General features: G+C 41.2%; 1 protein-coding gene across 11 annotated transcripts in view; it reads left to right on the forward strand.

Moving 5' to 3' along the window:
- The first annotated feature begins 307 nt into the window (after positions 1-307).
- The window catches only part of LOC117544557 (target of Nesh-SH3), a 30,460-nt gene continuing 13,096 nt past the window's right edge, over positions 308-17,671 (forward strand). For 5 of the 11 annotated variants that reach the window (XM_034213706.1, XM_034213707.1, XM_034213708.1 and 2 more), the window contains exons 1-11: positions 308-603; positions 8,449-8,628; positions 8,790-8,858; positions 8,957-9,089; positions 11,681-11,871; positions 12,543-12,586; positions 13,272-13,317; positions 14,178-14,243; positions 14,443-14,520; positions 16,102-17,052; positions 17,503-17,580. In XM_034213706.1, coding sequence (XP_034069597.1) covers positions 495-603; positions 8,449-8,628; positions 8,790-8,858; positions 8,957-9,089; positions 11,681-11,871; positions 12,543-12,586; positions 13,272-13,317; positions 14,178-14,243; positions 14,443-14,520; positions 16,102-17,052; positions 17,503-17,580 — 1,945 coding nt within the window. In that variant the 5' untranslated portion in view covers positions 308-494. The remainder of the gene's footprint in view (positions 604-8,448; positions 8,629-8,789; positions 8,859-8,956; positions 9,090-11,680; positions 11,872-12,542; positions 12,587-13,271; positions 13,318-14,177; positions 14,244-14,442; positions 14,521-16,101; positions 17,053-17,502; positions 17,581-17,671) is intronic. The other 6 variants (XM_034213713.1, XM_034213714.1, XM_034213715.1 and 3 more) reach the window with 4 other exon arrangements.

The raw sequence follows: 17,671 nt of genomic DNA on the forward strand, positions 1-17,671 counted from the left end.
AAGCTAGGAAAAAGAGAGAAAGAAACAATGAAAAGTGTCAAAAGGCCTCTGCAGATGGAAAGTAGGATTGCTGAGGACACACCAGACTTAAAAAAGAAAAAGAGAACAGAAAAAAAGACAGAGGAGGGCGGGAAGCTTAGAGAAAACTCACCCCTTTTCCAGAGAAAAACGAGCTTGGGATGGAGAGTGAAAGAAAATGGGGGAGGGTAATGGGTGTGGGTGTGTGTCTGACTCTGTCTGTCCCCTCCCTCCATTATAGAGGTATAGATGGTGCAGGGCAGCCAGGAGACAGTCCAGAGAGCTGCACTAGTCCTGAGACCACCAGCTCAGAGAAGTAGTCCAGCCACTCCAGAGACGCCCAACCAGACTCACAATAACTCAACCTGTTAGTTTCATCCAATCAGCAAGGAGTGACAGCTTCTCTTATTCCTGATCTGAGCTGATTCAGATCACTGACAGCTTTACACCTGAGACGCAGAGACAACACAGCAGAGATGAGGATGGGGATGCAGCAACACTCACACAGCTTTCTGGTCCTTCTTCTCTTGGTCTTCATCGCTGGGATAGTTCTTTCTGTCCCCTCGACGCCCCGCAGGAGCAGAGGTAGGTCACGCCTGCATCAGAGTTAATGTCTTCCACTGAGGAATCCACATGACTAGTGAATGCATGTGAAGGGGTGTGTTGTTAGTGTGTGGGTCCTTGCAAGTGAAATTGAACATTAGTGTAATTGTCCTTGTGTTTTAGCCCTTTGATGCACTGATGGCTGTTCCATGTCTTTCTCTGCCTTCGGCCAAATGCATGCTGGGATACCCTTGGAGAGAGAATATGTCATAGTCACTAAGATTGATATGTGTTTTAAGGATACATGACAAGCGAAAGTGTTTTTTATAACCATATCGAGGTAACCAGTTTCTGCAAAGTGATGGATACAGTTTGACACATGTTGTTTGTAACATCATAAAGAAAGTTGGCAGCTTCTGATGCAAAAATCCCCCAAAACACACAAAATAATTGGCCTCAGCTCTTTTCCTCACACATTTTTGTGATTACCGCAAATAGTGAAGAAGGGAGTTAAGGGAGTCTGATTTTATTTGTCATTCCAAGGTTTTGTTTGAAGAGTAATGTACCATATTATTTCCTTAGCAAACTTGCAATGAAATGAACACCACTTCAGTGTTTTAACTGTTTCAATGAGTTATAGTTCTTAAGTGTTAAGTGTCCTTGTATATTGTGACTTAAAGCTGTTGAAGCTGTTTTGTTTCTGCACCAAGTGCAATAAATTCTCAGCAGTTTGTGTCCCCCTGCACAACTAAACAGCTTCATTGAAATAAGTCATGTTCAATATAAGTGGATTTGATACTGACTTCTGCTGTTGAACCTTAAACCCTTAACGGAAAAAAAGCTTTCCGCTCTTGAGCCCTGCCTCTATTAGAAAGCAGGGTTTTTACGATCCCCGTGGTTTATCCATATTTCCCTGAGACGAGCTGAGCAGACACAGTGAAATAGATCAGTTACTGCTTCTCACAGGTTGTAATTAAAGTGTTTCCAGGTTGGGGGTCAGGGGTTAGACTTGTAGACAACATGGTGGGACGGCATTCCTCGAACTCTGCCCACCATGCAGGGGATCTGAAGAGTTTGTAAGTCGGCTAATTATTTTCAATCATCGCCTCAGGGAAAAACTTTGTTAACTGCCTCTTTTGTTTTATACACATTGCAGCTCTTGTTAATGGATCTTTTTAGAAAACAACCTGCAGATAAACCACAACAAAGCAGTAAACATATCGTTTCTGCCCTCCCTGCCCCCCTCGCCACATGCCCTAAAGGAAAGACAGACGCACTTTAATAAGGAGATTATAACGTATTGAGCCTTTATCTGATTATGATTCTCACGCCATCCTTGGAAAGCAGAACATTTTCCACACACACACACACACACACACACACACACACACACACACACACACACACACACACACACACACACACACACACACACACACACACACACACACACACACACACACACACACACACACACACACACACACACACACACACACACACACACACACACACAGCCATGGTCTGTTTTGCGGGTTCAACTTGGCGGCCCTTTTAAGACTTTTGATGATAGTAAAAGAGATTTGAGGTGAGCAGACTGGAGTTGATATAAAGAGGTGGAGAAAGAGGCTGCTTCCAGTGTGTAACTGGCCGGCTGAACTTGGCGTGCGGACCGTTCTCAGTGTGCAACTTTGGGAGCCAGATGAAAGGAAAGTGTGTGTTTTTGCTTTGGAAGGAGGGTTGAACGTCTGTATCTCTGTTCTTCTTGGATCAAGGCCCTGCTTTATGGGGGAAAAAACATGTTATGCAATGAGTGTATGCTTTCTTATGTCACAGATACTGTAGGATTATACACCAGAAGGTATCAGATTTGACAAGTCTATACATTTGGATGATCTATAACTCCCAAGGCTTTTCACTTCCTTTAATACTCATTTCAATCCAATACCAAAAATGATTTAGCACTACCCCTTCACAACAATACAGTATATGGCCTGGAAACTACTGCTGAGCCAGATAAAACATGGCCACATGTCATGTAGAGATTACAGTAATGAGAAGGAAATATGAGAGGAGGGAGAGGAGATAAGAGGACAAGAGAGATACATTCAAATCACTTTAGGAAGTCAAACAAGGATCAGGTTGATGGAAAGATGGTCGCTGACACATAAAGGACAGCGAAGATTGAGTGAAGGAGGAAAGGGATGGGATGGAGCGTTGCCACGAGGGAGGGGAAAACAGCTGTTGCTCTGTTGAGTTTGACAGGGGGGATTTATTGTGTGAGAGCGGGGGACCTGCATGGAAGCTGCCAAGGTGGAGGGAAAATGTTGGAGAACGATCCCAGGGACGACTGTTTCCCACTGGGCTGCAAGGTGAGGCCTCTTGTGAACCAATGACATGCTTAATACCAGAGGGCGGGATCAAAGAGGCTCCTGCTGCATGACGTGTATTCAGAGGACTTGGTAAGGGATATTCCCATCGGAGATTATATAGGTCAGTTCAGCTGTCGTTCGCTCACCAACTAAATGATTGCAACCCTCTGTGCTCCGGCTGGCACGGAGCTCAGAGAGATTTTCACACTTCATTGCCTTAAATGAAGGTGACTGTTTCACCAAGAGGCCATAAAACAGCCTCCGAGGAGCTGGAAGCCAAGTCTCCCCTTTCACCTCTCCTTTTCCAGGACAGAAACCTGAGAGGCTGAAATACTGGACCCCAGAGCTGCGTAAAATCACTCAGGAAAGGTGTCATCTAAAGTCAGTTTAATTGAAAGTGTGTGATGCTTGTAGGGTTTATACCCTCATTTAGTCAGGGGGATTCACAGGCTGCAGAGCTCAGCTGTGATGTTCAGCTGCTCGAGGAAAACTGACATGACTTCATGATTCTGTGTCACCACCAAAATAACCGCACTCATTTCAACAAGTAACGGAAAACCTCTTTTCCATTGCACATTTTGAAAACAAAACAAGCCTTGTAGAGTTGTTCCGAGCGGTTTTCTTTTCTCCTTTTGAGGCTTTGCTTTAGATATTTATAGTGTATTAGTTCACACATCAGCTTGAGTGGAAAAGTCTTGACATGATCAGAGTGTTAACTTTGATGCACTCCTCCACATGTGAACCAAGAGAGACAGAGGAGCTGCCAATAGAGGAACTCTGCGGTTTGATAATGTCAGACAATAAATCAGGACTTATTGTTCTTTGCGCATGCACAAGGACTGTTTTCATATTGATTTCCCAACACCAAACAGACATAAATATCATGTTTCACAGCCGTAAAGTGAGTGAAGTGTTTTGCTGACAACCCAATTAACCTACTCCCTTTTCTCGAGGATCATCCATCATGCTGATGATCACAGATAGCCGCTCCGCTCCGCTGAGCCAGGATTCAGTTTCCAGTTGGTAGGTGTTTCTGCTTTCCAAGCCAGCGGGATCACATCCTCTAGCTATTAGGCCCAAAACAGGAAAAATGCAATGTTGAAATGTTTATTGAATGATGTGGCTTTGTTTACCACCTAACCTGACATGTTTATTGGCTGACTTCCGGGCGATTTGATGGATTTGGTACAGTAATCGTGGATGAATTGGTTATATTCTCTGCAGACCGAATATGTCATGATGCTTTAATTGAAACGATTTGTCTTCATTATGAGATTTACAGTACATGACATTAAAATACTGTGTAAGTATGTGAGGCGGAATGGCATTTGTGATGCTGTCCGAAGAATCTGACACCATTTCTACATAACATACAGATGAAGTAATATATTCTTTTATTAAAACAGATTTATAGGGTTTTAGGGTTTAGATTTTAGGGTTGTTTGCTGCTCTAAGTTACATTGTGATTGCTTTGCACCTCTTTCCATCTCTTACTGGTCTTTTGCATCTCTTAGTTGGCATTTTGCATATTTTTGTGATTGTTCCATTGACTTTCTATCAACAAATGTTGACAGTCAAGTGAAACAAAGGCTTATCTTTCACCCGGTGTAGGCCTACCTTCTAATCCATCTATGTTTGTAACAGTAATGGTAGGATTATGGATTCAATTACATAGGTTACATGTCTTTTGATGAGGTTGTACATCTCCACTGATCTCATGTGTTCGAATGTCAGAGTCACAGGCAGAGCAGCCTCTCAGGAAAATGTGTTATCCTATTCTCAATGTTTTGCTCGATATTCATCCACACAAACATACACAAGATTACTTTGTAGTTTAGCAATTTATTCCTGTTAGTTTTCCTCTGTAGCTGATTGATTATCAGGACTGTGACTGGATTTGTTCCTAAAGTTTTATTAATTTTTCTTTGGAAATACTGATTAGTCTAGTCCCTAAGCAGTGTGTGGGCCAAATGGCCGGGCTCTGTATAGGCTGTCGTGGGACTCAGCCAGTGTTTGCTTGTACTGGAGTTTAACTCAAGTTGCCAAAAGTTTCCTAATGTTTCAAATGCTCTGATCCCCTCTCCGTCTGAGCCAAAGTCGGTCGTGTTATATCGGAAATATTGATGGAAGAATCAAAACAAATGCAGTTTTGATATGGAAACATATCACTGGGAAAGCATGAGGGTATTTTTCAAATCCAGGGCTTCCCCCACTCTCGCTGTCAGTGTCTGCTTTGGCGTCTGGCAGCTGCTGGCAGTATCCCTTATGAAAAGTTCCACTATTTCATTTAATGCTGAAATATGAGCCAGGGACTTGTGGAGAGTATAGTAGGAGCCATAATCCAGGCAGAAAGTCCATCTTTTTTAGCCTCATAGACTATGAAGGGTGTAGTGTTAGGCCCCTATAGACTCATTGGTGATTTCCACTGCTTAAAAAGGAGATGGAAAACATAATTACAATGTATGAGTCTTCTCTTATTACAATCTAGATTTATGAAGGGCTTCAATCGTTGAATTAAAACACACACAATGCAATACAAGCTGTTGATTTGAAAAGCTTTTATATCTTTCTTTTACTGCTTACCACCAGCGGCCAAGTCTGCAAAAGGTTGTTATTTCTTGTTTGTTTTACAATTAAGCCCCACTTTTGAGTTTCTGATGTCTATTACAGTAGCATGCCTGTAACAAACTAGATAATTGTTAACATGGCTTGTTCTTGGATCATTTTGAAGGCCACATAATAGTAGCAATTGGTGAGTGGAAAATAAGCAAACCATCCATTCATTGTTCTTGCAGAGACCTAGAGCTGCTTGTCTAGTGACTATACTATCATCATTCACAGAAGTTAAGATTTAGCATAAACCAGAAGGGATAACAGTCTGTGTTTATGTGCGTTCGGAAGGTGTCAACTACATTTACAATAACAATAACATCCAACATTTGCCAAATATGTACCCCTCATTTCTTTCTACCTTAATGTGAAGCTAATACATCCATCACACCAAGGCTATTTGATTTATAGACTCTAAAAGCTGCCTCTACGGCACCATGCAAGCTCATGGTCATAGCTCATTGGGCATTGGACTTTTGGTTACCTCACCAAGTTTAAAACATCCAAGAAACAGTCAAATTACTCTAACTCTGTTACTATAGTAAAGAATGGCATCTTGCACAACCGTAGAAGCGGAACAAAAAATACTAGAAAGAAAAAACTCTATAATCATCCATTATTCAAAACAAAAATGTACCGTAATGCCAAGTGGCTTACCACTAGTCTGATCAGAATTCTCAGAGCAAGTGAAGCTGGCTTTGGTTTACTATGATTCATTCGTTGATTATTTTCCTCATCCAATATCTGTCCCCAGACTCTGCTGATTAGGACTGTATTCTGTTCAAGTCAATTTCTACGAGAAATGTGTGGCCTCAGTGTGTTTCTGTGGAAGAGACAGACTCAAAAAGTATTCATCATACCGTTTTCTTGTCAAATCAACAAGATCAAGTTGTCCTCTCATTTTAACAATGCTTTTTCATTTCATTTCATTTCATTTTTATTTGTCCCGCTCATGGTACGCAAAACCAAATGTACAATAATTGCCACAAAACATGACTCTACCATTGAGCGAAAAGGAGCAGGGAGAAGAATACAATCTTATGTGACCTGTAAAAAAAACAAATGAATACAAATAGATGGTCTGCCCTTCATAATAATACTTTTTTTTTCACAGCCAAACGTAACAGTATCTTAGGATACTAAGAGAAACACACAAAAACAATACTTATTTCCCACTTGACGGTTAACGGAAAGAAACAAAACAACACCAAAACATCACATGTATAAGGAAAAGAAAAGTGCAACACCCTCATCTGAGTCCTACTGGAGAAGAAGGTGGAAAGCGACGCATGATGATAAAAACAATAACAACAATAACAATGGCAATGGGACCCGCAAATACAGAGGAGACATCAAAAACATGAAGGACCAGAGTACATAGACTTATTCACATTCTGCTTCATTTAGTCCCATCTTTCTTCATTTATACAACTTCTTTAACTGAAAAATACATTTACAATTCTTTAGATCCTTGTGTTGAGAATTCCACAATTGTACACCAACTACCGAAATACACATTTGTTTAAGAGTAGTCCTTGCATATGGATGCTTAAAATTTAATTTCCTTCTGTGGTCTTCCTTGTCTGATCCAAAAACAAACAACTGTTGTAAACATGCTGGTAACATTCTGCTTGTTGCCCTGAGCATTACTGATAATGTCTGCAGCTCAGCTGTCTTTGAGTTTCAAGAGTCCTGACTTAAAAAACAGTCTGTTGTGTTCTCTTGAGTCAGCTTTATGAAATATTCTTACTGCCCTTTTCTGTAATATTGACAATGGCTTTATGTTGCTCATATACGTGTTGCCCCACACTTCTATACAATAAATGCAAAATGGCAAAATGAGTGAACAGTACAACATCCTCAATGCCTTGTAATCTAGCAAATACTTTGCCTTGTTTAGAACAGAAATATTCCTAGACACTTTGGTTTTAACATGTGCTATGTGTGATTTCCATGTCAGGTTTTCATCCAGCGTCACACCTAAGGATCCCTTTCAATAAAAACTCCATCAATGGACAATGAAATGTTTTCATCTTTTTTTCTATTAGCAAAAACCATAAACTTCGTTTTATTCAAATTTAGGGTTAACTTATTTTCATCAAACCATCTTTTAAGTTTGACCATTTCATGTCCAATACACTTTGTTAAAATAACAGTAGATGCATTTTATAAGCACACCTGTATCCTGTTCCCACTTACATAACATTCACAGTGAAAGCTCCAGCTAACTATGCTTGTGGTGGCATACCCTAGATGTGTGTACTGTGTCTATACAAGTCTGAATGTATACACGTCATGTTCTCATCCAGTTATACATCCACAACAAAAAGTGTTATTATCATACGTTTTCAGTAAAACTTGTGCCTCAGCAGAATTGAAACGGCAACAGCTGCTTTGACTTGAAGTCTTCCTCACATGCTTTCATTCTTCTTTTTTTTTTTAAACCACTAAAATAGAAGAAAGACACATAAAGAAGTTGGTTTGAGGGTGGTTTGAACTGCAGTTTCCACATTGTTGTGCAGTATTTCCTTTCTTTTAATCCTTTTTTCTATATTTTGTGATTCAATGGTTGCTGCTCGTATAGATTGATACTCCCTTTTTGAGACTTTGTGGCAGTTGCCAATATCTTGAACTTCAGATATATAATTTTAAACTGCATTTCCCATGGACACTTGCATGCAAAAGCAAAGAAGTGCTCTATTTGATGTCATTAGAATCTCTGAGAATCCTTTTGTCAAACATTTGCTGTGATGAGGCTCCATATTGACATGAAGCCTGGTTTGGTCATAAAGTATGAGCAATGGACTGAAGTGTGCAGAAACTTTTAGGTCCATGTCCTGCATGTGGTGATTTTCTCGAAAATCAACAATTAATGGATACATTGATTCCTCCCCTGCCTCCACAGTGAGACGTCAGAACATGAAAGTCCGGATCAACGCCTCAGGAGACACCATCGTTATGAAGTTTTTGCGTCCCAACGCTGACACCAAGCTGGAGGGTTACATCCTGGGCTACGGCAGCAGCATGTTCTCCAAACAGTTTATTCAGCTGCCTGAAAACGGACAGCCGTACGAGACTGAGTTTGGTAAGAAAAATCATTGATACATACCTTTGTAAAGAACCGCCTAGAGATGAGAAGTTGCTTTTATGCACATTTTAATTTGACTGAATGTAATACTTTTAGTCATGGCTGAAAGAGATGGATGAGTGGCTGCGACATTTATTTTGTTCCTCTTCTGTGTTTAGATGCTGAACCCAAATACCTTATAGCCGTCCAGCCCATCCCAACCAATGATGTGAAAAAGCATTGCACAGGTAATGCTTTAAAAACACTTGATTTAAAAACATTATCCTTAAAGTGACACTTGGAGGTGGACATGGACTCAAAAGTAAAATCTTCATTTGTTTTTTAGGTAAAGTGGAACTGCAGAAGCCGCTACACCTGGTCATCGGCTCGGTAACGCCCACCTCAGTTATCCTGTCTTGGGGGACCCTGCTGAGAACTCCCTATGAAGGCAACGTTATGAATGACTGTCTTGAGGAGGGGTAAGCTTAGACGCTAACACACATTTTCAAGAATTTTATTTGGGCAGGGGCTTTAATTGACCGACGCCCCCCCTTATACAAAATATAGGCAACTGAGACCCCCCAATCACTTAAACGGGCCCTATAATGCTTACTTTCATGTACATATTTGTATTGTGTGTGTCTACTGTGACATGTCTCCATGCTTTAATGTTCAAAAAGGTCTTTATTCTTCTCACTGCCTGTGCTGCAGCACCTCTTTTCACCCTCTGTCTGAAACCAGAGCCCAGTCTGCTCTGTTGTTATTGGTTAACCCCTTAGAGATGTCCCGCACCTTAGCCTATCACGTACAATGTGTTGGAGCGCTAGCCAATAGAAGCGCAAGTGTTACGTACTGATGTCACTATGTTACAGAAGTAAACAAAGGAGTCCAATGGAGGCGTCACAGACAGGGGGGGGGGGGGTAGTGTGTGGGAGAGAAACTCCCTCTGGAGTGAACTTTGTGATTTGAGCCTTTGCAGACCATTAACATGCACAACACACGTCAGAAAAGGGACAACTGCAAAGATGACTTGAGCCTCTGTATTTTTCACATTTTGGCAACTTGCCATTATTAAAAGTATGCCAAACTAGCTATTAACAGTTCATGTTAGCAATGTCTCCATGTATGGACAGATAATAGCACTGGATCTTTTTTTACTATTGTACTAAACACCTCGGCCACAGAGCAAAGCCACGATAGACGGATGGTACAGTGTAAAGGTGTGCTGAAACAGAATTGCTCTAAATTACATTACATTACATTTAATTTAGCTGACGCTTTTATCCAAAGCGACTTACAATAAGTGCGTTCGACCAACAAGATACAAACTTGAAGAAAACAGAATCATATAAGTACATCAGGCTTCATAGAGCAAAAACATTTCAAGTGCTACTCAACTAGCTTTAGATAAGCCAGCCCTTTATTAGTATATAAGTGCTTTGTTAATAGTTCTATCGCTCGAAGTGGAGTCGAAAGAGATGAGTTTTCAGTCAGCGCCGGAAGGTGTGTAAGCTATCTGCTGTCCTGATGTCAATGGGGAGCTCATTCCACCATTTTGGAGCCAGGATAGCAAACCCACGTGTTTTTGCCGATGGGAACTTGGGTCCCCCTCGCAGCGAGCCGTTTGGTTGATGCAGAGCGGAGTGCACGTGCTGGGGTGTACGGTTTAACCATGTCCTGGATGTAGGAAGGGCCAGATCCATTCGCAGCATGGTACGCGAGTACCAGTGTCTTGAAGTGGATTCTAGCAGTTACCGGAAGCCAGTGAAGGGAGCGGAGGAGCGGAGTGGTGTGGGAAAATGTAGGTAGGTTGAAGACCAGACGAGCCGCTGCATTCTGGATGAGCTGCAGAGGTCGGATGGCACATGCAGGTAGACCAGCCAGGAGGGAGTTGCAGTAGTCTAGGCGTGAGATGACGAGAGCCTGGACCAGAACCTGAGTCGCTTTCTGAGTCAGTTGGGGACGTATCCTCCTGATGTTGTAAAGCGTGTATCTGCAGCAGCGGGTTGTAGCAGCGATGTTTGCAGTGAAGGACAGGTTGTTATCTAGGGTCACACCCAGATTCCTTGCAGTCTGAGTCGGGGAAACAACTGAGGTGCCGATGTTGACTGTTAGGTCAAGAGTGGGACAATCTTTTTCCGGAAGGAAGAGCAGCTCAGTCTTGTCAAGGTTGAGCTTGAGGTGGTGATCAGACATCCACTGAGAGATGTCCGCTAGACAAGCAGAGATGCGTGCGACGACCTGGGTCTCTGAGCGGGGAAAGGACAGAATTAATTGGGTGCCGTCAGCGTAGCAGTGGTAAGAAAAACCATGCGGGCTAATGACTGATCCGAGCGAGTTTGTGTACAAGGAGAAGAGGAGGGGACCATGGAGATTTTCAGCTTTTTCATGTCACACTGGCTGTATTGTAATCTTAATAAGCATAGAAACAGATAACTCACTCTCTTCTTCCCACACATGCAGTTGTTACAGAGAGTCTGGAATCAATGCATGAGCAGTAAATGATTCCCTGGAGTCTCTCAGGTTACTGAGCAGTGGATCCAGAACAGGCTGTGCACGCACGTGTTTAGGAGAGGAGTCCCACAACCCTCACAACATCTGAACGTAGTTTTTCTTCTATTTTGGAAGCATTTGATAGAAGAAATCAAACTTTGCCTTTTGGAACAGATTATTTTTTTCTGAATAAAGCAAGTAGATTAATGCATTTCATCTTTTGTGGAAAGAGTAGTAATTTTCTTCCACATAATCAAAACATTGTATCCAGACATTGCAGTTCATGCTGGAATGTGCAATTTTAAACAACACTAGACAACTTGAGATGGACAATTTCGAAAGGAGTTCAGACAGCTTTCCTAAAATGAGCATAAAATAAGACCAAACCCCAGCAGTTTCAGATCATTGTCAGCATTGTTGGAATTGCTTTTTTATGGTATCGGAAAATACTCAGCAGTTGTACGGTGACATTAAAGTACTTCTTGTACTTCTTGATATGTTTATCATCGTCTTACGTTATTATTAGACGTACGATTTACTGTTTAAATGTTCTGTTTCTGTTCTGTCTTCGGCTCAGACACTACACCGTGCGTTATCGTGAGAGACACAGGAAGTGGAACTACCAAACCTGCCCAACTAGCGACACAGTCATCGACAACCTGAAGCCAAACACGGTTTATGAGTTCGGTGTCCAGCCCAACGCTAAGGATGTCACCGGAGTGTGGAGCAAGCCGGTCATTCACAACATCAGCTCAGGGGGCACCGAGGGTATGTTTAATGTCAGTTTTTTTACAATATTGTCCATCCCACAGCAACTAAAACAGTAGTACTTGCTACGGCAATTTCATCAACCAAGTTTCTTTGAAAAGTAATGTTGATTAGAATCATCAAAATCCATGCAATAATGTATTTATGTGAAAAGATCATTATATGTATAAATGTAGTTCAAAGACAGAATGTGTGTGTTTCCCAGACCATCAAGTTAGTGAGGATAATTAAATAGTTTAGTATAATAAGTAGTTGTCCAAAACCTTATCTGGTATTTAATCATTGTCACGTCTTGTTATTGTTACTCTGGCCCTGTCCTATTTTAGTACAGAATGTGTCTTTCTGATCGTTAACATTGGTGCTTATCTGTGCACATGTTTTAGATTTTCTTTCATGTTTAATTAAGATAAACACATGCTACTTTTGACAGTTCCAAGAAGTATGTCTTCATGTTATTTATAGTCATGATTTCTTTGTGAATAAATCTGTTAATGTACCCATTTGGGGGAATTGCAAATAACTAGATACTTACCAATCTTACAGAATCAAAACTGCTTTGTTGTGAATCTTGAGCGAGGCATATGGTTTTGCAACGTGTTGTTACTTCAGTTTCTATTAATTCCACTGAACTGACTTTTTTTTACTGATTTGATCTTGTGTCATGTTTCTAGACAAGCCAAGGAAAATCATCGTTAAACGTCCCATCAACCCTGTGGTATGTATTGGACACTCTTAACTAATCGCAAATAATACGAAGCTGTTTTGTTGTAGAGTTGTATGAATATGTGATGTGAGAGCGCTGAGACTTCACAGGTACAGTTCACATAATTTTGGGAACAGAGTGTTTATTTGGAACAGGCAAAACTCTCTAGAGTCCATGTTGTACACTTTAGTCAGCTTATGCTATTCTCAGGGTTGTTTGCCTCATTAGTTTTCCATCCAGCTGCTGAATGGAAACAGCCGACTGTAGCCAGGACCGGCCGAGCCAGGAAGCAGTCTGTAGCTAGCTAACTTTTGAGAAGGATAACAAATTAGATGAGAAGGCAAGATATAGGAGGAAGGATAACCATGTGGAAATGAGTTGAGAGGGGAAAGGTGGCACTGATTTACACAGTGACAGTGGAGGTCTGATGTGTCACATGCTCCTGGCTCTGCACTCGTAAAACATCCCAGCTGTTGAGAATCAGCCACAACACTTGCCCTCCCAGAGGGAAACTTAAATAACAAGCTTCTCACCAGGGACTTTACCAATTCGACATGGAGTAGAATGTCTAAAACTAGTGCAAAACACAGAGAAAGAGAAGGCACTGAGTTTGTATGCTGACACTTTGACTGGTTGTGGTCATCACAAAGACTAATAACAGATTATTTCCCTTCTCCTTTATTCTGTCACCCTTCAGAAACCTTTACTGCCAGGTCCACGCCCCCCCTTTCCTCAACGCCATGGTAAGCCAACAGAGACATGCTGCTTTGGTCAAACCCACTGAGCCATTTTTTATGCAGAAGCAGAATGTTATAACACACTGTGATGTATTGCTGCTTAGTATTGTTTGTTTCAGCCATTCTCAGTGACCCATGCTTTAAATCCCAACACTGGAAGAATTTTAACTACAACTTTTGATTTATCGTCTTTTCAGACAGGACCTTTGCATATCCAGTCTAACTTTTGTTAATTCACAATTATTATTAAGCCGGTTTGTTGCAGATATCCCATTTACCAATGTTGTGTCCCTGATGATGGGATTCAATAGTTTGAATAACTCTGTAATGTGAAAGAGGTCATTTTTTGTGATTATTATTAAGAGGTTAACAAGTATGCATTTCCCTTCACCTTGACATTTTTAGCATCTGTAACCTCAGTGTAATTCATTTGAACTGTTCCCATCAGTAGCATTTTTGTCCACAATAGGCAGCAGTTTGTGCTGAAAACCCATTGTTTACACTACTTGCTCAGCCCCAAACAGTAGACAGATAACGTTAGCAACTAGCTTGTGAAGATAGCACAAATATTTAGCGGGAATTGGCTGTAAGAGTTTTTTTTAAGCTAAAAAATCAGAACCACAATGAAAAGGAATATCATTTGACTTACATTTCCCACTTTTCAAGAAACATGACTCTTCATCAACTTTAAATGTGATAATATGTTAATGTTGTGTTTACAGCTTGTTTTTGCTGCCCCCATGTGGCCAAAGAATCTAAGACATCAAATTCAGACTAATAATTCCTTTACATATTTTTTTCAGGATTGTGAGGACGTCTAATGTGTGACTTCTTTACTTAAATCTGTCTTCCCTTGTCATTATCAGTTCATCCTAACAGGACCCAGGGCAGACCGCCCTCCACCCGGAAAATAAACTCAAAGACAACTCTTGGTAATAACTTTTCTGACCTAAATCTGAGTTTAAAGGTCAGAAAAAACACTCTTGACCTTACGTCTGACCATTCAACCTTACTTCTCCCTCACTATCCTGCTTATTGTTTAATGAATATGCACCAGTTTTATTTATATTCTGCAGAACATAAAGTTACAACTTTTCTCACAGGTCCACTAACGTAAACTATATTTCTCAGCTCCCACCACAACTACTAAAAAGGAATCTCTGTCGACCCCTGGACCCACACTGCCTGTTGTCACCAAAAAGCCAATCGGTAAACTGTGAATCATGGTTCATTTTAAAAAAGCTTGAAGCTCTCATTTAGGCTGTATGCAGTCATAGACTTGGCGGACTGAAATTGGGAGGCTGATAATGCTAAACGGTGTCCTTTGTTTGAGCTGCATGAGTAAGAGTAGCATGCTCTGAGTGAGTACAGTACAGCTAAACCCCCTCCATGGAAACCGATGGAGTCAGCTGGTTGAGTTGCCAAGAGTGTAAGGTAGGTGGCCTTGGCTGCATGGCATTTTAGCAAAACAACAAAGCTTGCAGGAATTCCCTATAATGGTTTATAGGTTAAATTGTTACAGTCACTGATTCAAACAATATAAACAATCCGATTTGATCTCAGAACCCAAACCAATACGCATCAGATCACTTCCTTATTCTCTCTGTTTCTTATATCTTTACCATTATGAAAGTTATATGAAATTATAAAAAACCTAAGGCTTTTGCTTTCAATGCAGTGCGGGTGATGTGAAGTCTGCATGACGTAACTGCATGCACCAGAAATACTCTCTCTCCCACAGGAACTCGAGCAGAATTGAACCTTTCTCTTTTTCTTGTGTTACACTGTCATACTATGTCCTTTTCTACTTATCTTGTATTATGTTTCATCTAAATCCTAATTCTTATTGAATAAAGATCTTAAATAGAGCTCATTTAAATTCAGGGCCTGGATACATCTAAATACGAGTTTGATTACAAAAGCTCCTTTTATAGGCAGCCTGAATTTGAAAAGGATGAAGGATGCAACCCTCGTTATTCCATAATTAATTTTGCACCAATCAGTTTTTCAATGTAGCATTCATTGGTTAATTTGGAGGAACCAGTCAGTATTTAGACATGGTTATAGTTTCCATTTCTTTTTAGCAATTACAGGAAAGAACCATTTGACTTGGTTGGTTGGTTAATTCCAGTAGATTTGCCAACAACTCCAAAAGCATTACATGGTCATAAAGTTGAGTAGAGGCACTAAAGACCTAGCATCTCATGTAATCTATTGGTTTCTTTGCTTTCCAATTGTTTTCCTCTCTTTCTCTCACATTTTCTGAATTCTTTTTTTCCCCGTTATTCTCTATCCCTGAGGTGAACATCTGATCAGATTGAACAATCAATTTAGACTGGTCCATCAAAATCCCTCAGCAAGCAATCACTCAGCGACTATTAAAACCTCATGTGTCTTAGGCCACAGCCAATGGATTTGGATGGCCATTGCTCACAGGCGTCCTGGCCCTGCTAGCTAGGCCTGTAGGTAGTAACACGGTTGTTACTTTGCGAATACCTCATATGGTTTCTTTGCCTTTGTAATTCCACAAGACATGTGCCAGGTAGAAGTTATTGTGTAACCTGTACCTAAGTCCAAGATAAGCTCTGTGAGTTCTCAGGCCAGTAGCTGTTGGTACTTCTGCTGATCTAAATGTCAGCTGTTCCCAGAACGTCTTTATGTCTTGCTTTCATAATTTTCTAGACAGTAAAATCTAATTTATTTTTTATTTCATTGTGTCAGAATATAAAATATTTTGAAATTATATTTTACAGCTTCATGGCCATATTTTCTCTTTCTTACAAAATCTAGGAGGAAGAGACCTTTCCAGATCTGTCTTGCCTCCCTTCATGGAGGCTCCTTTACGTCCCAAGCACCGTCCTCCACCACATATTACAACCACTGTTGCAGCTGTAACAGCCCTCCAGAAAAATATAAATAAGCACTTAGAGCACAACAGCCAACAACCACAACAGAGACCCCAATCCCAACCTCATGCACAACCCCCACCCAAACCCCAGCTCCGGCCACAGTATCAGCCCCAACCAAAACCATATCCCCAAACCCAAATCCCTCAACTAAAGCCATGGGTGAAAGCTGAGCCTCAACCACAACCCAAACAAACATCCCTGCCCATACTCCAGAACCAACCACAACCACCACCAACATACCAGCCAAAAATCCAAACACAACCTCAGTCGGAATCCTGGCCAAAGCAGCATCCCCAATCACAGCCTCAAACCACACCACATCTCCAGGTTGAAACACAACCTAAACCAACACTGCAGCCCAAACACCAGGCCCAACCTCAAACACAACCCCAGAAAAAGAGCCAAACCCAGCCTCAAGTTCCCACACTTCCCCAGCCCACACCTGTGGCACATCCTCAATCACAAACACAACCTGTACGCGAAACTAACCCTGAACTTCAACTAACCACAAAGCAGCAGACTGAGGCCAAACCAACAACTAAACCAAAGACCATTTCTTTACAATCCAATCCCAATTCACAGACTCGACCAAAGGGTCCATCATCTAAAAAGCCAAATCATAAGTCAAAGTCTGAAAATACGCCCCAAACAAGAAACCGACAAGAACCTCCCCGTGAGAGTAAGCCAAGGTCCCAAGGACAACCTCCAAAAAAGATCCAGGCCCAACCAAAGCCCTCTCCACCCAAGCCACAACCTCAACCTGGGATTCATTTTCAGACCAGGACCTACTCTGATCCCACCAAGGTCACCCCAAGGCAGGCAGTCCCTACGGGTAAAGACCCTTTTTTTGCCATCATTAATCCACATAATCAAGTTTTAAGACCTTTTCTAAAATAACATTTTAAAGGGGGCATAAGGATTCAAGATTGAGGATTGATAGATATTGTCAATTCTCTACATTTGTAGGTGATGAGCTTCTTAAAATCTATCCTCCACCAAACAATCTAGAAATGTTGGACTCCTCTTAACCATGATTTTCTCCTTTGGTAAACCAAAATGAGAGTACATATATACCTGCCATTTTAATTGGTGCTCCAGTCCGAGTTCAGCTTTGTCAGAATGCACAAAAGTGTTTTCTCTTCATGGATATCATGATCGGAACAAATACCCTATTTTGAACCAACTATATTCTCCTAATCCATTACCTCAATTATGCCTCCTTTAAAAATCAAAAATATATTTGGTATTTTCTTAGATAAATAGTGAGTTTTCTTCCATACAGCTCCTAGTCCACCAGAAGAGGGCAAGCCTCTGCCAAGACCTGCCCTGGCTACAGAGAAGGCTGATAGTTACAATCAGGGTAAACGCTGTGTAAAGTTTGTCCCATTACCATCTCTGCTTTCGTCAAGTCACGTGGAACCCAATGCTTTCAGTTATACCTCAAACCATTG

This window comes from Gymnodraco acuticeps, unplaced genomic scaffold (assembly GCF_902827175.1).
Source record: "Gymnodraco acuticeps unplaced genomic scaffold, fGymAcu1.1, whole genome shotgun sequence".
Classification (NCBI taxonomy): Eukaryota; Metazoa; Chordata; class Actinopteri; order Perciformes; family Bathydraconidae; genus Gymnodraco; species Gymnodraco acuticeps.